This window comes from Miscanthus floridulus, chromosome 10 (genome assembly GCF_019320115.1).
Source record: "Miscanthus floridulus cultivar M001 chromosome 10, ASM1932011v1, whole genome shotgun sequence".
In the NCBI taxonomy this organism is placed as follows: domain Eukaryota; kingdom Viridiplantae; phylum Streptophyta; class Magnoliopsida; order Poales; family Poaceae; genus Miscanthus; species Miscanthus floridulus.
In genome coordinates, this window is record NC_089589.1 from 32,303,164 (window position 1) to 32,326,487 (window position 23,324).

At 46.0% G+C, this 23,324-nt stretch overlaps 1 protein-coding gene and 2 non-coding genes across 3 annotated transcripts; all 3 read left to right on the plus strand.

Moving 5' to 3' along the window:
• The first annotated feature begins 744 nt into the window (after positions 1-744).
• On the plus strand, positions 745-13,540 carry LOC136488360 (uncharacterized). The gene is made up of 7 exons (XM_066485320.1): positions 745-780; positions 2,531-2,578; positions 2,657-2,752; positions 2,838-2,888; positions 3,009-3,413; positions 3,505-3,620; positions 13,364-13,540. Exons 1-6 carry the CDS (start codon positions 745-747, stop codon positions 3,613-3,615), a joined length of 747 nt encoding a protein of 248 aa, XP_066341417.1. The 3' UTR covers positions 3,616-3,620; positions 13,364-13,540.
• Positions 4,493-4,631, plus strand: LOC136490464 (small nucleolar RNA Z247). Its single transcript, XR_010767743.1, has one exon. It is a non-coding gene; the product is annotated as a small nucleolar RNA Z247 (small nucleolar RNA).
• Positions 9,172-9,310, plus strand: LOC136490462 (small nucleolar RNA Z247). The gene has a single exon (XR_010767742.1). It is a non-coding gene; the product is annotated as a small nucleolar RNA Z247 (small nucleolar RNA).
• Positions 13,541-23,324: the final 9,784 nt, after the last annotated feature.

Below are 23,324 nucleotides of genomic sequence, written 5' to 3' on the forward strand. Positions count from 1 at the left end.
AGAGAGGCAGGATCCGAGCAGCCAGCCACCACCAAGAGATGCACGACGACGGCGCAGGATCTCCATCGGGAAAGGGAGAGGGAGAGGGAGGAAGGAGAGAAACACCCGGCCACCGCCGTCCTTGCCCTCCACCGGCACTCCGGCGTCGAGCTCCGGCGGCGGCCGAGCCGGGGAGATCGGAGGGAGGGGCCCGGAGGCGAGTGCGACGGCGCCGCCTGAGTCGCCCTTAGGGAGAGCGACGCGGGGGCCAAAGGGAGATGTCTTGTTTTCCTTTTATCAATGCCATAAGCTCTTCAAACCTGTCAGTGTAAACCGGCAGCTTATTATTCTGTTGCATTTATTTGAAGGTCTCAACAGTGATATAGTTTCTCTCAGAAGCATTCATTCCTCGCATCCTACAGAATCAGTGCCATTGGAGATTTCGAGTGTGTGTGCAAGCATGCTGACCCCTTAGCAAGTGCTGAGTGCTTCTCTTCTTGAAAGAGAAATTTCAGCACTTCACCCAGTTCAAAACATTTTTCAGCTTGCTTATCCAAGAAGTTTGGAAATTCAAGCTTGGGGCCTTTGCTAAAAGATTGAGCAAATGGATCCTCTCCCTCACTTTACAAATCCCATATCCGTCTCTACTGCAATGTTCAGTGAAATCGGCTCTAGTTTGTGGTGCAACCACATACTAAGGACCAAAATCAGAAGCCCCGATGGTATAGTCTGGTTGCAAAGGTGGTACTGAACCCAGACCCAGGAATGCTTATGCATGCAGAAGAACCACCAGTAAGATTGGTAATTATGCCTCTGGTTGGAACAGTAGGGTCCTTCTGACCAATGCAAGGTGTGCAAGGATGCTTCGGTTGGATTTATTGGAAAATCCTCAAATTGTTGTATATGGCTGTGTTTACAGTATCATTAAAAACAAGGACTTGGTGGGCCATCTTAGTTTTGTTCATCAACTGAGATTCTCCATTTGCTGTTTCCTTTGTGTAACATTCTCTTAAAATCAGATCTTGCAGCTGTTTCTACCCCTATATTCATATGCATGCTCCCCACATGACTCTTGATCATTTTCCCCCCTGCCACCCAATCCTGCTCCAAGGATGCAAGTGGGTACCCAATGGTATTTTGTGGGTCAGCTAGCTTAGTTAATTTCTCCACCTAATTAATTCTGTGCCATGCTACTCTCATTGATTTTAACAAGTTTTGGGGTTGATTCAATGACCAAAAACCTGTGGTAGTCAAATCGGAGGAAGAACGGTAGATCGAAAACGTTTCCCAATTCTTTTCTTACTATGTAAATCTAAATTTGCTCACAAAATCTGGGCTTCTCAAGTTAGCTCCTGGATTTTATAATAAAACATATTCCTTACCTGGTTAGACCTCAGTACTCCAGGAAAATCCAAAAACTGGTGAAATCACCGAGCAACCTATGCTCAGTACAGAAGTTTCAGGTCCTTTGGATTAGAATCTGACTTTGGGGCTAAATCTGTACTAACATATAGTGAAAGTAGGTATGTGAACTATGATTTCAATTTCTCATGATTGCTTACACCAATGAGAGTGGCGTCTTATATAGAGTGCCTTGTCAACTCAAAAATATTCGACAGCTCTTCCCGGATCCACAAGGAGAGTGACCGAGGCGCCGCACTAGCAAGCACGTCTGACAGCCGATGATGGTTAGGTAGTTTGATTAGTGAGTAATAGCCCATGATCTCCTTATGTTAGGGAGGGCAGAGCCGATTGTATAACACTAACCCCCCCTAGTGTGCCATGTTTGTGGCGCGTCGTTGTAACTTTTTCTATTTCTCAATCTTAATACAAAGATGCGCAAACCTTTTGTGTATTCGAGAAAAAAAAAAACTCAACAATATTGACAAAAGTAGGAGTAGCATAACACCCACAGGTAAACTAATAAAGCAATGAGCAGTAATAAGGGAATGTTCTTTACCCACCAGATTTCATAAATGAAGAGGTATATGAGAGTCTGAATGGTTGATGCAATTTCCACTTCAGCTTCAGTCTGACAATTCACAATTGTGAATGTGGCATTCATTTTAGCTCAGTCTGCTACGTTGTTTGGGGATATTTATCTCACAGTTTTATATCTTTTTCTTTTTCTTTTTCGTGACCGGCTTTGTGAATGCATATTTATATGCAGTGGTATGTTTTTTCTTCAGCCTTTGACCAGCTTGGTATATTTTTAATTCTTGTGATTGCTTACTGATTGTTAAACTGGCTAAACATAGTCACTGGCCATAGATTGTTTACTGCTTGTATAGTTGTTTTATGCATGGAAAAACTGTACATACAAGAATGGATTAAGGATCTTTTTTGTAATTCAATCCATTTTATAATTAATTGTCTGACTAGACCCATGTGGCACTACATAAGCATGTCATTCATTTCCCAAGGCTTATGAAAAACCAATTCTCTTAGCATGTTCAGAAAATTCTGATGGATTAATCTTATTATGATGAAGAGGGTGTCTATGAGGTGGTGAGCTGCAGTATGCTAACATGTGTTATTTTTGTTTCATCAGGACGATGATCTGCAGTGCCCATCATCATTTAACTCTGCTAGCAGTATGGTATGCTATCATTTTTCTTTTCCTAATAAACATGAACACATTGACATCGTGGCTTCTTGCCTTTTTGGTGTTCTGCAGGGGCTTATCAGTGGTGTGAGAAATGAGGGCAGCCATTTGGGCGACAACTATGAAACTAGGGATTTACAGAATAGGCTTCCTCGGGTTGCACCTGAGGTGAAAAACTTATGTAGTTTCTCTTTTCCCTCCTATTTTTCTATTTCCCTTTCTGATGATGTTTTGTGTTGTTGATTCCTGACAGCGGTTGGCCAGCATTCAAGTAAATAATAATTCTTTTGCGAACAGGAAGAAGGTGATTTATCCTATTCTCTTTTACCCCTTTGGTTTCCATTCAAATGGGCTAGAGCTATCAAAATGTGATCAGATATCTAAGCCATCAAAAAAATTTATGCAACTTTTTTTTTTGATTCAGGGTTTACTTAGTTCCTTCTACACTATTGCGGAGAAGCTGCTTGCGTTCGGTGGCAGTCTCGTCATTTTGTCATTGTCATACCCTCTTGCTGCAAATGCAAAAGAGACCTTTGAGGACCATGGAATGCAAGGCATTATCATCGGAAGCGTCATATCATTCTTCATCAGCTGTCTTCTGACAGCTCTTGCGTCATACTTGAGAGACAGTGAGTCCATTGATGGTGTTGGATTCCACATCTTCAAATGGCTCGTGCTTCTGGTGTTTCTATTCCTTAGCGCAGGATTATGTGTGATACTACGTTTCTGCGCACACACCCCCAAAGCAGTCCTGTGGTCCCTTGGAACTGTAGCATACATTGTAATTCTGTCCATTTGGGTTTGGGTGTTCTACATAGAGGTGCTGCAGGTACTGTGACTTTTGTTCAGAATAGTTGAATTTACATAAAAACAAATGCATTGGTGACACTCTGTGCTCTGTCTCCCTGTTTTCTTTTCAGATTCAGGAAGAAATGAAGAAACATTTTGAGATGGAAACTAGGCCACCGTCTGAGGGGCCTGACCGTGTGCCTACCTTGGCTGCTCCGGGACTGCCTCGGGCACCAATTTAGGAAAGGTAAGCAAACATTTTCGCTTTACTTCTGTTTTCACAATTTGGAAAGCCACAGGTTTTTTAGTGGATGTGCTGCGAGCGTCTGGTTGATCTTGTTAAAGATATATATATTTGTAACTATCCTTGTGCGTAATCTCCTTGATATGTACGGTTGTGGTAGAATCATCTAGAATAGAATAGAGAATATTTGGTGCAACAAATATAGTAATCATTGTAACAAATATGGTAACTGCAACCTACAATCAAGGAGGTGCACGCCCTATGTAAAGCCACCGTCACCTGGCTGTTCGGTGATAGAAATTAACATGCAGCCGTCGACCCAAGACAGGGCTCCGACGTTTCACCACCAAAGGCGCCTCTGAACTTTCACATGGTAATCAGAGCCTAGGTTTCCAATGGCGACGAGTTCAAGCGTTCCAAATCCGTTCCTCAGTTATCAGATCACCGAGAAGTTGAACAAGATCAACCATGCGCTATGGAGGGCGCAGGTTCTGGCGGCCGTACGCGGCGCACGCATGGAGAGCCACATCACGGGCAAGTCCCAAGCTCCAGCGGCAGAAGTTGAAGAGAAGAAGAGCGACGGCACGACCGTCAAAGCGCCGAATCCGGCGTTTGAAGAGTGGTTCGCCCGGGATCAGCAGGTCCTAGGGCTGATCCTCTCCTCCGTCGGCAAGGAGGTTCAGGCGCAGATCGTCGCCGCAGAGACGGCGGCACAGGCATGGAGTACGGTGGAGCGCATGTTCTCTACCCAAACTCGTGCCAGAACAATGAACGTGCGATTTGCACTGACTACAACCAGGGAAGGTAACCTGTCAATCGCTGAATATTTCGCCAAGATGAAAGGTTATGCAGATGAGATGGCGGCGGCGGGCAAGCCAATGGACGACGAGGATTTGGCGTCCCACATCTGCAACGGGCTGGACGCTGAGTACAACCCGGTGGTGACATCTGTTACCGCCAGAATTGAGCCGATCTCGATCCCTGAGTTGTATGCCCAACTTCTCAGTTTCGAGACTTGGCTTGATCTGCAAGATGGCAGTGTCTTTGCCAACGCTGCCAACAGGAGCGGTGGTGGCCGATCTAACTACAACGGGGGTCGCGGCAACTCTGACCGCGCGGGCCGAGGACGTGGCTCGCGTGGGCGTGGCCCATCGCGCGACTCTTCGCGCGAGTCGTCATCGCGTGGACGCGGCCAACAGCGCGGGTTTCAGCGTCCTGCATCAGGAACCGTGGATGATCGCCCCCTCTGCCAGGTATGCTTTAAGAAGGGGCATACTGCGACCAAATGCTGGCATCGCTTCGACGAAAATTATGTCCCTGAAGAACGTCATGTGGCTGCGGCGATGAACTCCTACAACATCGACACCAACTGGTACACTGATTCAGGCGCCACAGATCACGTGACGAGCGAACTAGAGAAGCTGTCCTTCCGCGAGAAGTACCAGGGCAACGATCAGATCCACACAGCCAGTGGTTCAGGTATGGAAATTAAACACATTGGTCATACTACTGTTCCAACTCAATTCCGCAATCTACATCTAAATAATGTTCTTCATGTCCCAAAAGCCAAGAAAAATCTTGCTTCTGTTCATCGTCTTACCAAAGACAACTCTGTTTTTCTAGAATTTCACCCTGATTACTTTCTTATCAAGGATCAGGCCACGAAGAACACCATCCTTAGAGGGCGATGCCATCGGGGGCTCTATCCGCTTCCTTCAGATCGATCAATAAAGCAGGCATTTGGAGTAGTAAAGCCGTCCTTGTCTAGATGGCATAATCGTCTGGGTCACCCTTCGTTTCCAGTTGTTTCAAAAATTGTTAGCAGTAATAAGCTTCCTTGCTCGTTTGAGTCGAATAAAGAATCCGTTTGTGATGCCTGTCAGAAGGCAAAGAGCCACCAGCTACCTTATGATAGATCCCTTAGTTCCTCAAAATTTCCCTTAGAACTTGTTCATTCTGATGTGTGGGGGCCTGCTATAGATTCTGTTGGAAGAAACAAATATTATGTTAGTTTTGTCAATGATTTCAGCCAGTTTACTTGGATTTATTTCATTAAATATAAATCTGAGGTGTTTCAGAAATTTCATGAATTTCAGACCATGGTAGAGAGACAGTTTGATCGCAAAATTCTCACCATGCAAACCGATTGGGGCGGGGAGTATCAGAGATTACATAGTTTCTTTGATAAAGCCGGTATCATCCATCACGTCTCCTGTCCCCATGCGCACCAGCAAAATGGAATTGTTGAGCGCAAACACCGTCACATTGTTGAGGTTGGACTCTCGCTCCTTGCCTATGCATCCATGCCCCTAAAATTCTGGGATGAGGCATTTACAGCAGCCGTCTTTCTCATTAACCGTATGCCGTGCACTGCTCTTCAGCATGGCACACCTTTAGAACGCCTGTTTAAACAGGCTCCTGATTATTCATCCCTTCGGATATTTGGTTGCGCTTGCTGGCCTAATTTACGTCCCTACAACAAGCACAAACTCGAATTCCGCTCCAAACGGTGTGCCTTTCTTGGGTATAGCACTCTTCATAAAGGTTTCAAGTGTCTAGATATTAGTTCTGGCCGTGTTTTTATTTCTCGTGATGTAGTCTTCGATGAGACTGTCTTTCCGTTCGCTGAATTACACGCCAATGCTGGGGCTCGTCTCCGTGCCGAGATTGCCCTTCTACCATCAGACCTTGTTCCTCTACCTTTCCATGGGGCGGAATCAGTAGCAGACCGTGTGTTTAATTCCACTAACCCCACTAATCAGGTGGATTCCAGTACTTGTGATAGCAGAGATCAAACTCAGCTTCCCGGCGCAGGACACGAGGAAAATCCGACGCAAAATTCCATCCGAACAGCTCCAGGATCGGTGCCTTCAACCGCGTCCAATGAATCCAGTCGCGAATCAGCTTCGGGCGCAGGGCCGGTCTCCGGCTCGCCTGCTGAGCCAACGGAGCCTGGTGGGCCGACCGCGCCCAGCCCTCCTCCAGCGAACGACACGCGGCGTCGGTCTCCTGATCACACACGTGCGACCCAATCCGGCGGCGCCACGACGCCTTCACCAGGTGCGGGCGAGGGGGCCTCCGATCCACCGCCTTCGACGGACTCGCCCTCAGGTGAAGGTTTGGCACCAGAACGACCTCGTACTCGCCTTCAAGCTGGAGTCCGCAAGCCAAAAGTATATACAGATGGGACGGTCAGGTATGGTTGTTTTACAGCCTCTGGAGAGCCACAAACATTAGATGAGGCCATGCATAATTCAGACTGGAAGTCAGCAATGGATGCCGAGTATGATGCTCTAATTAAAAATAAAACTTGGCATTTGGTTCCACCAAGAAAGGGGGTTAATATTATTGATTGCAAATGGGTTTATAAAGTGAAGCACAAAGCAGATGGAAGCCTTGATAGATATAAAGCCAGGCTAGTTGCCAAAGGATTTAAACAACGGTATGGTGTTGATTATGAGGATACTTTTAGTCCGGTTGTTAAACATGCCACCATCAGAACAATTCTGTCTGTTGCTGTGTCTAGAGGGTGGTGTCTGCGACAACTTGATGAGCAGAACGCTTTTCTCCATGGTTTTCTAGAAGAAGAAGTGTACATGCGTCAGCCACCTGGGTATGAAAGTAAGGCAACTCCTGATTATATTTGTAAACTAGATAAAGCTCTCTATGGTTTGAAACAGGCACCAAGAGCGTGGTATTCTAGGTTGAGCAGCAAGTTGTTTGATCTAGGATTTAAAGCATCAAAGGCTGACACGTCTCTATTCTTTTATCATAAAGGGGCGGTCACCATATTTATACTCATCTATGTTGATGATATTGTTGTTGCCAGCTCTACCCAGGAAGCCACTACATGCTTGTTGCAGGATTTGAGGAAGGAGTTTGCTCTCAAGGATCTTGGGGTGCTGCATTATTTTCTTGGGATAGAAGTGAGTAAAATACGAGATGGTATTCTCCTAACTCAAGAAAAATATGCTAGAGATGTACTGCAGCGTGTAAATATGATGGACTGCAAACCGGTAGCTACTCCATTATCCACGTCAGAAAAGCTGTCGGCACATGAAGGTAATCTTCTTGGACCAAGAGATGCTACAACATATAGAAGTGTAGTAGGTGCATTACAGTATCTTACATTGACACGCCCAGACATATCCTTTGCTGTTAATAAGGTCTGTTAGTATTTACATGCACCAACAACTATCCATTGGGCGGCTGTGAAAAGAATCTTGAGGTATTTAAAACATACCATGAAAATTGGACTTCGCATCTGCAAAACATCCTCTCTCTTGGTAAGTGCCTTTTCAGATGCAGATTGGGCAGGTGATCTTGATGATCGTCGGTCTACTGGAGGTTTTGCTATGTTTTTGGGTTCTAATCTCATATCATGGAGTGCAAGAAAACAAGCTACTGTATCAAGATCAAGTACAGAAGCTGAATACAAAGCTGTGGCAAATGCAACTGCTGAAGTAATGTGGATACAAACCTTGTTATATGAATTGGGAATTCAGGCACCCAAAACCGCCAAGCTGTGGTGTGATAATATTGGAGCTAAGTATCTTTCTGCTAATCCAGTTTTTCACGCTCGGACGAAACATATAGAAGTTGATTATCATTTTGTACGTGAAAGGGTGGCAAGAAAATTACTGGTTATTGATTATATATCTACAAAGGATCAAGTTGCGGATGGCTTCACAAAACCTTTGTCGGTAAGACAACTAGAGATGTTCAAGAACAATCTCAACTTGAGAAGTTTAGATTGAGGGGGAGTGTTAAAGATATATATATATATATATTTGTAACTATCCTTGTGCGTAATCTCCTTGATATGTACGGTTGTGGTAGAATCATCTAGAATAGAATAGAGAATATTTGGTGCAACAAATATAGTAATCATTGTAACAAATATGGTAACTGCAACCTACAATCAAGGAGGTGCACGCCCTATGTAAAGCCACCGTCACCTGGCTGTTCGGTGATAGAAATTAACACGCAGCCGTCGACCCAAGACAGGGCTCCGACGTTTCACCACCAAAGGCGCCTCTGAACTTTCACATGGTAATCAGAGCCTAGGTTTCCAATGGCGACGAGTTCAAGCGTTCCAAATCCGTTCCTCAGTTATCAGATCACCGAGAAGTTGAACAAGATCAACCATGCGCTATGGAGGGCGCAGGTTCTGGCGGCCGTACGCGGCGCACGCATGGAGAGCCACATCACGGGCAAGTCCCAAGCTCCAGCGGCAGAAGTTGAAGAGAAGAAGAGCGACGGCACGACCGTCAAAGCGCCGAATCCGGCGTTTGAAGAGTGGTTCGCCCGGGATCAGCAGGTCCTAGGGCTGATCCTCTCCTCCGTCGGCAAGGAGGTTCAGGCGCAGATCGTCGCCGCAGAGACGGCGGCACAGGCATGGAGTATGGTGGAGCGCATGTTCTCTGCCCAAACTAGTGCCAGAACAATGAATGTGCGATTTGCACTGACTACAACCAGGGAAGGTAACCTGTCAATCGCTGAATATTTCGCCAAGATGAAAGGTTATGCAGATGAGATGGCGGCGGCGGGCAAGCCAATGGACGACGAGGATTTGGCGTCCCACATCTGCAACGGGCTGGACGCTGAGTACAACCCGGTGGTGACATCTGTTACCGCTAGAATTGAGCCGATCTCGATCCCTGAGTTGTATGCCCAACTTCTCAGTTTCGAGACTCGGCTTGATCTGCAAGATGGCAGTGTCTTTGCCAACGCTGCCAACAGGAGCGGTGGTGGCCGATCTAACTACAACGGGGGTCGCGGCAACTCTGACCGCGCGGGCCGAGGACGTGGCTCGCGTGGGCGTGGCCCATCGCGCGACTCTTCGCGCGAGTTGTCATCGCGCGGACGTGGCCAACAGCGCGGGTTTCAGCGTCCTGCATCAGGAACCGTGGATGACCGCCCCCTCTGCCAGGTATGCTTTAAGAAGGGGCATACTGCGACCAAATGCTGGCATCGCTTCGACGAAAATTATGTCCCTGAAGAACGTCATGTGGCTGCGGCGATGAACTCCTACAACATCGACACCAACTGGTACACTGATTCAGGCGCCACAGATCACGTGACGAGCGAACTAGAGAAGCTGTCCTTCCGCGAGAAGTACCAGGGCAACGATCAGATCCACACAGCCAGTGGTTCAGGTATGGAAATTAAACACATTGGTCATACTACTGTTCCAACTCAATTCCGCAATCTACATCTAAATAATGTTCTTCATGTCCCAAAAGCCAAGAAAAATCTTGCTTCTGTTCATCGTCTTACCAAAGACAACTCTGTTTTTCTAGAATTTCACCCTGATTACTTTCTTATCAAGGATCAGGCCACGAAGAACACCATCCTTAGAGGGCGATGCCATCGGGGGCTCTATCCGCTTCCTTCAGATCGATCAATAAAGCAGGCATTTGGAGTAGTAAAGCCGTCCTTGTCTAGATGGCATAATCGTCTGGGTCACCCTTCGTTTCCAGTTGTTTCAAAAATTGTTAGCAGTAATAAGCTTCCTTGCTCGTTTGAGTCGAATAAAGAATCCGTTTGTGATGCCTGTCAGAAGGCAAAGAGCCACCAGCTACCTTATGATAGATCCCTTAGTTCCTCAAAATTTCCCTTAGAACTTGTTCATTCTGATGTGTGGGGGCCTGCTATAGATTCTGTTGGAAGAAACAAATATTATGTTAGTTTTGTCGATGATTTCAGCCAGTTTACTTGGATTTATTTCATTAAATATAAATCTGAGGTGTTTCAGAAATTTCATGAATTTCAGACCATGGTAGAGAGACAGTTTGATCGCAAAATTCTCACCATGCAAACCGATTGGGGTGGGGAGTATCAGAGATTACATAGTTTCTTTGATAAAGCCGGTATCATCCATCACGTCTCCTGTCCCCATGCGCACCAGCAAAATGGAATTGTTGAGCGCAAACACCGTCACATTGTTGAGGTTGGACTCTCGCTCCTTGCCTATGCATCCATGCCCCTAAAATTCTGGGATGAGGCATTTACAGCAGCCGTCTTTCTCATTAACCGTATGCCGTGCACTGCTCTTCAGCATGGCACACCTTTAGAACACCTGTTTAAACAGGCTCCTGATTATTCATCCCTTCGGATATTTGGTTGCGCTTGCTGGCCTAATTTACGTCCCTACAACAAGCACAAACTCGAATTCCGCTCCAAACGGTGTGCCTTTCTTGGGTATAGCACTCTTCATAAAGGTTTCAAGTGTCTAGATATTAGTTCTGGCCGTGTTTTTATTTCTCGTGATGTAGTCTTCGATGAGACTGTCTTTCCGTTCGCTGAGTTACACGCCAATGCTGGGGCTCATCTCCGTGCCGAGATTGCCCTTCTACCATCAGACCTTGTTCCTCTACCTTTCCATGGGGCGGAATCAGTAGCAGACCGTGTGTTTAATTCCACTAACCCCACTAATCAGGTGGATTCCAGTACTTGTGATAGCAGAGATCAAACTCAGCTTCCCGGCGCAGGACACGAGGAAAATCCGGCGCAAAATTCCATCCGAACAGCTCCAGGATCGGTGCCTTCAACCGCGTCCAATGAATCCAGTCGCGAATCAGCTTCGGGCGCAGGGCCGGTCTCCGGCTCGCCTGCTGAGCCAACGGAGCCTGGTGGGCCGACCGCGCCCAGCCCTCCTCCAGCGAACGACACGCGGCGTCGGTCTCCTGATCACGCACGTGCGACCCAATCCGGCGGCGCCACGACGCCTTCACCAGGTGCGGGCGAGGGGGCCTCCGATCCACCGCCTTCGACGGACTCGCCCTCAGGTGAAGGTTTGGCACCAGAACGACCTCGTACTCGCCTTCAAGCTAGAGTCCGCAAGCCAAAAGTATATACAGATGGGACGGTCAGGTATGGTTGTTTTACAGCCTCTGGAGAGCCACAAGCATTAGATGAGGCCATGCATAATTCAGACTGGAAGTCAGCAATGGATGCCGAGTATGATGCTCTAATTAAAAATAAAACTTGGCATTTGGTTCCACCAAGAAAGGGGGTTAATATTATTGATTGCAAATGGGTTTATAAAGTGAAGCACAAAGCAGATGGAAGCCTTGATAGATATAAAGCCAGGCTAGTTGCCAAAGGATTTAAACAACGGTATGGTGTTGATTATGAGGATACTTTTAGTCCGGTTGTTAAACATGCCACCATCAGAACAATTCTGTCTGTTGCTGTGTCTAGAGGGTGGTGTCTGCGACAACTTGATGTGCAGAACGCTTTTCTCCATGGTTTTCTAGAAGAAGAAGTGTACATGCGTCAGCCACCTGGGTATGAAAGTAAGGCAACTCCTGATTATATTTGTAAACTAGATAAAGCTCTCTATGGTTTGAAACAGGCACCAAGAGCGTGGTATTCTAGGTTGAGCAGCAAGTTGTTTGATCTAGGATTTAAAGCATCAAAGGCTGACACGTCTCTATTCTTTTATCATAAAGGGGCGGTCACCATATTTATACTCATCTATGTTGATGATATTGTTGTTGCCAGCTCTACCCAGGAAGCCACTACATGCTTGTTGCAGGATTTGAGGAAGGAGTTTGCTCTCAAGGATCTTGGGGTGCTGCATTATTTTCTTGGGATAGAAGTGAGTAAAATACGAGATGGTATTCTCCTAACTCAAGAAAAATATGCTAGAGATGTACTGCAGCGTGTAAATATGATGGACTGCAAACCGGTAGCTACTCCATTATCCACGTCAGAAAAGCTGTCGGCACATGAAGGTAATCTTCTTGGACCAAGAGATGCTACAACATATAGAAGTGTAGTAGGTGCATTACAGTATCTTACATTGACACGCCCAGACATATCCTTTGCTGTTAATAAGGTCTGTTAGTATTTACATGCACCAACAACTATCCATTGGGTGGCTGTGAAAAGAATCTTGAGGTATTTAAAACATACCATGAAAATTGGACTTCGCATCTGCAAAACATCCTCTCTCTTGGTAAGTGCCTTTTCAGATGCAGATTGGGCAGGTGATCTTGATGATCGTCGGTCTACTGGAGGTTTTGCTATGTTTTTGGGTTCTAATCTCATATCATGGAGTGCAAGAAAACAAGCTACTGTATCAAGATCAAGTACAGAAGCTGAATACAAAGCTGTGGCAAATGCAACTGCTGAAGTAATGTGGATACAAACCTTGTTATATGAATTGGGAATTCAGGCACCCAAAACCGCCAAGCTGTGGTGTGATAATATTGGAGCTAAGTATCTTTCTGCTAATCCAGTTTTTCACGCTCGGACGAAACATATAGAAGTTGATTATCATTTTGTACGTGAAAGGGTGGCAAGAAAATTACTGGTTATTGATTATATATCTACAAAGGATCAAGTTGCGGATGGCTTCACAAAACCTTTGTCGGTAAGACAACTAGAGATGTTCAAGAACAATCTCAACTTGAGAAGTTTAGATTGAGGGGGAGTGTTAAAGATATATATATATATTTGTAACTATCCTTGTGCGTAATCTCCTTGATATGTACGGTTGTGGTAGAATCATCTAGAATAGAATAGAGAATATTTGGTGCAACAAATATAGTAATCATTGTAACAAATATGGTAACTGCAACCTACAATCAAGGAGGTGCACGCCCTATGTAAAGCCACCGTCACCTGGCTGTTCGGTGATAGAAATTAACACGCAGCCGTCGACCCAAGACAGGGCTCCGACGTTTCACCACCAAAGGCGCCTCTGAACTTTCACAGATCTGTCCTCTTTGCTGCAGGAGAACTCACCTATTCTGTGGGAATGTTTCATCCTTGTTGCCTCTATGTAATGTAATCAGTAAGCAGTTTTGTAAATGATGATGATGTAATCCTTGAACCTGATGGCTCACTGAGCCTAGATCAATGAAACAAATACAAACAGGCGGGGAGCCTCTACCCCCGTTGACAGTCAAAAAAAAAAAGTTTCATCCACGAAGCATATATGTGCGCAGACGGGGAAACATACATAGAGGAGCTTTTTTTTTTGAAAGATCTGGTTACCCAGCTTTGATTTATAATAAGAGAGAGTTAGCAACAACTATTACATGCGCGAGAAGCGCTCCCCCTCACAGCCTAGGCTGCAAGGGGTACAGAACTATTTCAAAGCTTATTACACACTTGGATTTTGCACTACTATGAGGGGCTTCAGAAAGCTCCCTCCCGCTACAGACCACTGCTGGCACAAATCCTTCAGGTCCGAGAACAGAATCTGCTCCCCTTTTCTGCAATCCCTGAACACCACTGCGTTTCTTTGCTTCCAAATGCTCCATAGAGTCAAGATAGCCAAGCTGTGGATTGTTTTGTTTCTGGCTGTCAACAGTTGAGAGAAGCAAGCTAATTGGCCTTCAAATTGGACATTGTACGCCAACGAAGCTTGCCAGGTTGCTTTGTCGGCCCATAGACTGAGGTGACCGCATACTGCACAGGATGACAGCCCACCTACAGAACCACCATGGCTTGCATCTAGCTTACGGCTCAACTTCACCAGATCAACAACACACATGAAGGGGAAACCTAACTTCACCGGTCAGCGTTGGCACTAAACTACAACTCATTAATCAACTTGAACTGCGACATCTCGCTTCTGAGTGCTTGTTCAGTAGACCTCCATCCCTGCTACGTCAGCCTCCTCTGCCACGGCGGCCGGCCAACACCTTGGCCAGCTTCTTGTTGCCCATGCGTGTAGCAGCTTGGATGGCCTCGATCGCCTGCTCGGGGAGGTCATCACCTTCCTGGGCCTGCTCCTGGTGGCCAGCCCACCTGGGGAGCGGGCGCCGTCGCCTCCGTCATCTGAGGAGCTTATAATTTTAGACCATTTTCCACCTGGGGTCGGCATAATAATAATAAATTTTTGATGTGTTTGCAATTCGATCCTGCTGCCTACACAGCTAGCAACGAAGTGCTTGCCCTTCATCACTTGTGCGTGCAGGCTCTGATCCATTTCTCACTTGGCTTGTTCTTGCTCAGCGGGGAGCTGATCGAACAGGGAACTTCAGTGTAAAGAGAAAGAGCCTGTTTAGTTTCCAAAATTTTGCAAAATTTTTCAAGATTCTCCGTCACATCGAATCTTTGACGCATGCATGAAGCATTAAATATAAATAAAAAATAAAACTAATTACACAGTTTAGACGAAATTCACGAGACGAATCTTTTAAGCCTAATTAGACTATGATTTGGACACTAATTGCCAAATAACAACGAAAGTGTTGCAGTACCATTTCGCCATTTTAAACACTACCAAAGCATCAGCATACTACTATGGTCTTGTTTAGTTTCACCCCAAATTCCCAAAAAGTGCTACAGTATCTATCACATCGAATGTTTGCAGCCCGTGCATTGAGCATTAAATGTAGACGAAAAAAAAACTAATTGCACAGTTTGGTGGGAAATTGCGAGACGAACATTTTGAGTCTAATTAGTCTATGATTGAATACTAATTGCCAAATAAAAACGAAAGTGCTACAGTAGCCCCAAATTCCAACTTCCTGAAACTAAACAAGCCCTATGTATCCAGAGGTAATCACTTCTTTCAGGTAGTGCGTGCGTTGACCTGTCAGTGGCTGATGCGCGGCCTGATCTTCTGACGGAGTCACGCGGCCTGCCTTCCTCGCTTCTTTCTCGGTCTGCGGGGTGTTCGGTTTCATGGACTAAAGTATTTTGGACTAAAATCTGTATTTTAGTTGAATTAAACAGCTAAACACTTAGATTAAAAGTGGACTAAAATGAACTAAAAAGTGTTGGGGACACCCATGCCTCTCATTTATTGCCCTCTCTCTCCACTTTAGTCCATGGAACCAAACACCACTTTAGTCCACTTTTAGTTTATGGACTAAAGTGAACTAAAACTGTTAGTCCATGGACTAGAGAACAAAACAGTACCTCTCTCAAATCCGTATGTTTGCCGACGGCGAGATCCGGACAACCCTGAGCGGGGCTAGTGGTTAGGATTTCGAGGTCCGGGATTTCAGGTTTGGGGGTACGTTTTCGGTGCTCTTCAAGGCCCTGTTTAGTTCCCTCCTAAAACGCCAAATTTTTCAAGATTCCCCGTCACATCGAATACGAAAACGCATGCATGAAGCATTAAATATAAATAAAAAATAAAACTAATTACACAGTTTAGACGAAATTCACGAGACAAATCTTTTAAGCCTAATTAGACTATGATTGGACACTAATTACCAAATAACAACGAAAACGCTACAGTGTCATTTCGCCAAATTTTTCGCCATCTAAACTGGGCCCAAGTTGGCAGGACTTACCAGCCAGTTTTACCAGTACCGGTGTGTGCGAAGGGTGCACGGGAGTCGGGAGGTGCGAGTGGGGATGTCGCCGCGTTTCTGAAACGATAAGGCTAGCTTGTTAGAGAGTATATCGGAAGTATGGGAACGAGAACTGCTAACCCATAACCGGTTGTTTTGGGAGCCCTCTGTCAACCAAGTGTTTTGGCCGTCGGACCGGATGGCTCGGGCGGGCGGCGTGGCCAGCAGGGAGGCGCATGCATTTCTTGTTAGCTTTAACATTTTATCTATCTAATTAAGAGCAACTCCAACAGAGTTGTCATTTCTACTTTAGAGTCTAATTTAGAGTTTATGGGGAAGAAATTAGCCTCCACCAGCTATTCTAGATTCCAAATTAGCCAACCAGCCATTACGCACTTCTCGGTGGCTAAAGAAAGCGAGCCTCCCCGGCTTGCCATCCACCTCCGCGCGCGATTCTCGCGCAACGCTCGTCCTTCCTGCGCGCCACCTCAAGGCAGTCTCCTCTCCAGGGTGTCACACGGACGTCCTCCTTGGTGTCTCACGGCCCACGAGGGCTGCCCCGGCCACGGTCGGAGCACTGGGTCGGCCTCGGTGAACGCGAGCGTGACGTGCAACTGAGGCCCCGCAGCAGCGTCGTGGAGCTCGCTGAGGCCGACCGAGTGCAGCTGCAGCAGCCAGCAGGTCCGTCATCTCCCCGTCGATGGTCTTCATGCTGTCGTCTTTGTTCGCTATGGTGGCCGACGCCAGACTGTTGACGAGGGACGAGAGGCGACTGACGGACGTGAGCTGGCACAAGAGCTCCAACTGCTGCGGCCTGGACCGCGCCCGACTGTCCGTGGCCAGCGCGGTGTCCTCCTCCACCGCGCGTCACTTGGTGGCCGACGCAAGCACCGGCCTCCATGACTTCGGCGAGCTGGCTAAGCTGAGCCGCAGCTAGCTTAGTTTGGTTCGTGTGCGTGTGAGCAGGTAGAGGAAACGTGCTCAATGTGCAGGTAGAAGTAGCGCTTAGCTTGGTTCGTAAGAGGCGGACGAGAGTGGCTGCCAATGTGCGGTCAGTGCGCGCTGGCCGTTCGACGAAATGTGCCAACCGGTGCAGCCTGTTACCTAGTGATGTGACGATTTTGAATATTGAGAAAGCCAAATATTTACAAAGTCTGTTGGAGTAGTCTAATTATTTTTAGACGTTTCTATTTTAGAGAATAGCTAAATCAGTAAATTTGGAAAGTGTTTTTGGCTAATCTCTTGGAGTTGCTCTAACTACTAAAAGTCGTTTTGGTTGGGCTTTCTAACCTGCTTTTACTTTTACAAAAGCCAAAAGCCAACCAAAGAGCCCAAAAACCATATGAGCTTTTGCCCAAAAGCAGTTTTCACTGTAGTACCAATTCAAAAGCACCTCTCCCCTTGCTTTCACTGGCTTTTGAGCCCCCAAATTACCCACCTGCCACTGGTTATGAAGGAAAAATAATGATTCGCTCTGTTATGTTTGACTCGCGTCCGCTCTTTCCCGTCACCCTTCCTTTTCCACGAGCGGGCCGCGACCCTCGGCTAGGGTTCGCCGGTCGCCGCCACCCCGCCGTCGGTGCTCTCCGGCCGGCCGCAGCCCCGACCGAGGCGACCGCAGCCCAGGCCGGCGTCATCCCTGACCTGCCTCCTGTTCTTCTCTGAATCCGCCCGCCCGCCCTAGTGACCTGCATCTCCAGCCGCTTGTCCCGCCAGCACCGGCCCCAGCATGGCCACCAGCCCCTGCCAAGGGCGCTCCAGGTCGCCCCGCCGCCCGTTCTTCTCTGAATTCGTACCAGGATAGCAGATGCTTTGGTTAGTGCGAGAGAAGGCTAGTTATGTTGAGGGATGGCATCGTTGTCTAAGCCCTTTGATGGATATTGTTCTATTTATGTGGACCAATCACTTTGTTGAGGATGAAAAACTCTGAAAATTATTTTTACCGTGCTTAAATAGTCATTTTTATGTGAATTAGTGAACAAATTATTTTGTTACGAGCAATTTCCATATAAACATGTCCCAAGTCCTTCAGGGGCATTACAGGTATTTCTTACACAGCCTACAGTTTGACAACACCTCTAACCAGACGGCCTTATGCTTTCCCACAGCTATTTTTTCACAGCTCACAGACCACAACAGTTTTTTTCAAAGTCACAACCCAATGGCTGCAGCACGAGCAGCAAGGGGCCGGGCGTGGACCGCCATTGCATGTGTTGGTGTTTTTGTAGAGTTGGCTCCATAATAGCAGATGCCGATTCCTCTTGGAAAGAGAACAGGCTGATGTCAAAAGTTTTTTTCTTCTGTTGTCATAAAAAAATGGACTCAGCATTGCCACCTTTAATTTGTTCCTCAATAAATATCCACTTGTGTGCCGACATGTAGGTTTATGATTTGGTGTAGCTGCCATCGTATAGGGACGCGTGGCTTATTTATATATGGTGGCCTCTTCCGTGTGGTAAAGATTTCAAAAGTCAAATATTTTAATTAACATTTTTAGTGCTTAATAAAGCTCTTCATAGAGAAGGTGCCAACGAATAAAATAGATAACTATCTTAGCACACATAATTCAATGAGTAGCAGATGTACATGCTCCAATAGGTCTTGACAACAAGGCCCTAGCTAGACCTCTTCCTAGTTGAAGGGCATATATTGATCCCATATTGTTGAAAACTAGTGCAGTGACTCGTTTTTCTGAGCTGCTATATATATGTGTATGGCCTTTCACCTAGTAATTGGGTGGAATGTTTTCGGTCGCATGGGCTTTAGTTAGGCTAGAAATGCTTGAGGCCTTGACTAGATGGGCTGGCTAACAGAAATTGATATGGATGTTTCCTCGTTTCATATTTCTTTTTGTTGGTCCTCATTTCATCAAAATACTCATTTCACGAAATGTTTCAAACTTCATCTTTATGTTTGACAATTTTGGGTCTTAGTTTGGAATTATTTTTTCAAAACAAAATACATTCGTGGATGCTCACACAAACATTCACCTGGTCTGCATGCATAAATACATTGCTCGCACACTCTATCCCTATAAATAAATAAATTTAAAAAATCATACAATCAAATCTTTATATTAACAAAGTTACCACACAAGCATCTTGTTGTTAATAGGGTATGTCACATACGAAAAAAACTAGCTAGCCCCTAATTGGTTTAGGGGTACACCTCAGCTACCCATCCACGCTTTGCTTAGTTTCTATTATGAAGTACATTTGAGCAATGATGGTTAACGCAACAAATAAGATGCACATTAATATATATATGTTGCAACTTTTAAGAAAAAGTCAACAATGGCAGTTGAGATTCAAAACGTTCGACGTGTTATTACAAATTATCGAAATAGCTAGCTATTGCAGATTGCTTGCTCAACAAAATATCTCAATCATCATGAAAAACTAAAAAAGTAAAGATAACGTTATGTCCTATACGTGGATTGACATTTTTTTATTGTGACACGTGGCATCACCTTTCTCTCGAAAAGGCAGAGCAATGACTAACCAAAGAGGTGAAAATATGAAATGGGCAGAGATAAGAATTTTTTTTAACTAGTGTCTTGATTGTCACCGCTCCGGTATGCTCAATATATGGGACACCAACATCATGCGGTAGCAAACCAAGTGCAGCTTTATTAGTTGGCTAGATTTTTTTATGTTGGAAGAACTGAACATATATGTTCGAGCTTGAACTCAATACGTACGTACGAATGCTCCCATATCTAGGATTGATTATTCTTAGTAGTAGATCACGTGCACGTCGACACGAGGCACTTCTAATGACTAAATTTGTGAACTTGCCTTTACTTGGTCATTACCTGAAGCATATCTATGCTTGAGAGTAGATAAAAAAAAATACACGCCCTGTTTTTTAGCACTACTTCAGCAGTACTTTTCAGCGAACGAAAATTATTTTCCTATCACAACAAATCAGCATAAGCATCAGCAGCAACCAAATTTCAGCGAAACAAACAGGGCTATAATATTTTAGATATGAAAATAGATAAGTTTTAAATCATTTTTCACTTGTGAACTTATTTTATTTGATGTATTGTGCTAATAACCTCAATGTGTTATTATGACAATTTTCAAATTTTTTTTGTCTCATCCTCTAGAAGTGTTGATAGTCTACGGTAGCGCAAAAATATTTAGACCGACAAATGCTGACCATTGAACTGATAAGGCCACAATCTTTAGGTGAAATATGTTAGTTAGATCTTGTTTGGATGCTGCCTCCCGGGTAGCAATCTGCACCGCAGGCAGATGAAATCCTACATCTAGGGGCTGTTTGGTTCCAAACTTGGAACCGAGTTGCCTGGGCGACGAGGTGCCTGGAGGCTGCCTGCAACTCATCTGGTTGGAGCCTGGAGATCCTGCCAGGTCCAGGCATAGGAAAAAGATCGCCTAGCGCAAGGGAAACCCTGCCTGGAGTAATTTGAATTTGAATGTGATACGCAATTTATTGGTCTCCTATGGCCCCACAAAAACACAACTTGCTGCTGCTCCTGTAATAGTAGTGTAATACTAGTGTTAATTACTTTTCTTTCTTAGAATAGCACGTGGACACGATCACAATGATATATGTTGTGTTTTGGTGTCAGTGCCTCTGCAGCTGGCTATGGCTACTGAGATTGGGGATTGGGATTTTTTTTTCTTTTGTATTTTTGGAGGTGTGGTGTGGCGGAGATAGAACTCACGCGACAACATATCGAAACCATGGCAGATGCAAGGGAGCAATGGGTCTGTGTGGCGATGGCAGCTATGCCGTGACATGAGGATAGGCCCAATGTTAGTTTTACACGAACCCTGTTTTAGTTCATGTAAAATTCAAAGCAGAAAATACATAGTGCTATTGTGTTAGGTAATTTTACATGGAATCAATGTTGTATTAGTGAACAAACTGGACAATTATATTTACACAAAGAAATGTTTTTTCTTATTTTTAATACAAGTCCCATGAAATAAGGATTTATTTCTTTCCCGTCGTAACGCACGGACAAGTTTGCTAGTAGAGCTCAAATAATTAAAATATGTTTCGATTTATTTTTAAGGTTTAAAATTAGAATGCAGTGTTACCATGTATGAAATATTTTCACCGTTCTAGATTTGAATCAAGTCAAAATTTCTTGAGTTTGGCTAAATTTATAGAAAATAGTATTAACATTTATGTCTCAAACTAAATACTTATTTTGTAGCATAAATGATAATATTTTTGTATAGATTTGGTAAAATGTAAAATTATTTGACTTCTAAAAGATGAGAATTGCATATTTTTTTAGGACATAGGAGTTTATTTTAAAATTATTAATTTTAAGCATATTATACATTATTAAAAAAAGGTAATGACTTAATATAGGACAGCTGTTTTTTTGGCCCTTTGCATGGCCACACGCTCTAGCGCCCCACGCCTGCACCGCATGCCCAACGCCTAGCACTGTTCATCTTCCCCAACACAACACACTCTCTCTCCTCCCTCTGGCAACTACTGGTGTCGTCGTCTTCCCCAACTCCTACGCCCACGTGCCCGTGCCCGCGGCCCGCCCCATTCCCTTATTTCCCAACTCCAACAGGCTTAGAAGAGAGGGTTTTGGGAGGGCGAACGCCGGCCAGGTGGCGGGGATGGCTAGAGGGCAGTTAGGGGCCCTGGCGACGGCCAGGCAGGATCGGTGTGGGGGAGCTCCATGGCCATGGCGGAGCTCTGGCGAGAGGAGGGGAGGGGAGGTGGCCATCACGGCCACGCTAGAGCTTCGGCTGTGGAGCTCCGGCGAAGCCCTAGCGCGCCCGTGGTGGCGGGAGAGGGTAGCGGCGGGGCCAAGGATCACCGGAGACGAAGAAGACAACGGCCACGCGCGCGAGGAGGAGGGCAGGGTGGAGGGAGCCGCTGGCTGGAGGCGAGGAGGAAGAGCCGCTGGCTGGAGGCGAGGAGGAAGAGCCGCACACCAGGGAGGCTAGATCGGAGCGGCCGTGCGGCCGGCCTAACGCACTGCCGGCCATGCGTTAGAAGTGTCCTCTTCCTCGTGTGGTACGGCATGGAGAGTTGAGTCACCGAGACACCGCCGCCGCCCCGGGCGTGCTTCGAGGAGTGGCGCTCCCGCGGCGGCAGCTGCGTAGGCGACGCCGACTTCTGGTGCCACTACGCCTGGTTCAAGTTTGAGCACGGGACGCGCGTGCGCGTGCGGGCCGTCGCGGAGGCCGCGTTGGTGGCGTGCCCGCGCGACCCCGAGCTGTTCGCCATGTACGCCTGTCTGGAGCTGCGCATGGGATGCGACCGCCGCGCGCGCCGCGTCGTCGGACGCGCGTGCGACATCTTCGCCGTCGACGAGGACGCGGCGAAATGGGTCACCGACGATGTGGAGCGGTACCGGAACTGCCTCCGGATGCCGCGGCGAGGCCGACGATTGGTGATCTCTTTAGGTGCCTCCTTTTCTTCTGCGGCTGCGAGTCTGTTGTGTACGCAACCACGTAACACTCTATAGTATGTTCAAGTTCTTACATGGGAGCTAAGCTACTGCATGTTTTGTTCTGAGTAGACATCTATATTTTTTCTTTGTCTGCTAATAATAAAATAGCTGCATGACAGATAAGCAGTGCTGAATTTGCACAGCATTTGCACATTCAACTTCACAGCGGTTTGCTTTATCGGTGAATTGGCCGACAAAAACTAACTGGTATTTACTGGGAAATAGCAGGAGAAGCAAACTGTGGCATATCAAATATTACCATCGTTACATTCTTCGTCACCACAAGTCAAGGTTGCGGCAAATTTAACTTGTTGCGAAATACAGCTGTTTAGTTTGTTGCCACACACACATTAGTTAAATGTGGCACTACGTCAGAATAGCACTTCACTGCCGGTTCAAAACACCCTATCACTGCTGGATTTTGAACCGGCACAACCATACCGGTAGTGATGAGGATAAGCTATCACGGTCGGTTCCTACAAACCGGCAGTGTTCTTCAACTTCACTGCCGGTTCTTTACACAACCGGCAGAGTTCAGTTTCACCAACACTGCCGGTTGATGAGACCACCCGACAGAGTTCAGTTCCACCAACACTGTCGGTTTGTGTTTCAACCGACAGTATTATCGTAAGAATCACTGCCGGTTTGTGACAAGAACCGGCAGTGATGGCTAAGACAATGCTGCCGGTTTGTGGCTTCAGCCCGTAGTGCCATCTTGGCCATCACTGCCGGTTTGTTGCTAACCGGCAGTGATGTTTACGACAACACTGCCGGTTTGCTGCTAACCGGCAGTGATGGCACGCTCGCATTTTATTGTTTTATAATTTATTTTAATTTATATTTTTTTGTGAAATCAGGTTTTGCTTTATATACCCTACGTAGACGACAGGTCCATCAATATTAAATATTACAAATGTTACGGTTACAGTTCAAATGTTCTTATCAAAATCTCGATCCCTCAAAAAAAAAAAAAAATGTTCTCGG

Bases quoted from the DNA above. Each gene is read 5' to 3' on its own strand.
- LOC136488360 (XM_066485320.1), top strand. From the start codon at position 745: ATGCTTATGCATGCAGAAGAACCACCAGTAAGATTG. The intron at 2,889-3,008 runs GTGATTTATCCT...TTTTTGATTCAG, and splicing joins CTTTTGCGAACAGGAAGAAG to GGTTTACTTAGTTCCTTCTA. The intron at 3,414-3,504 runs GTACTGTGACTT...TTTTCTTTTCAG, and splicing joins TCTACATAGAGGTGCTGCAG to ATTCAGGAAGAAATGAAGAA.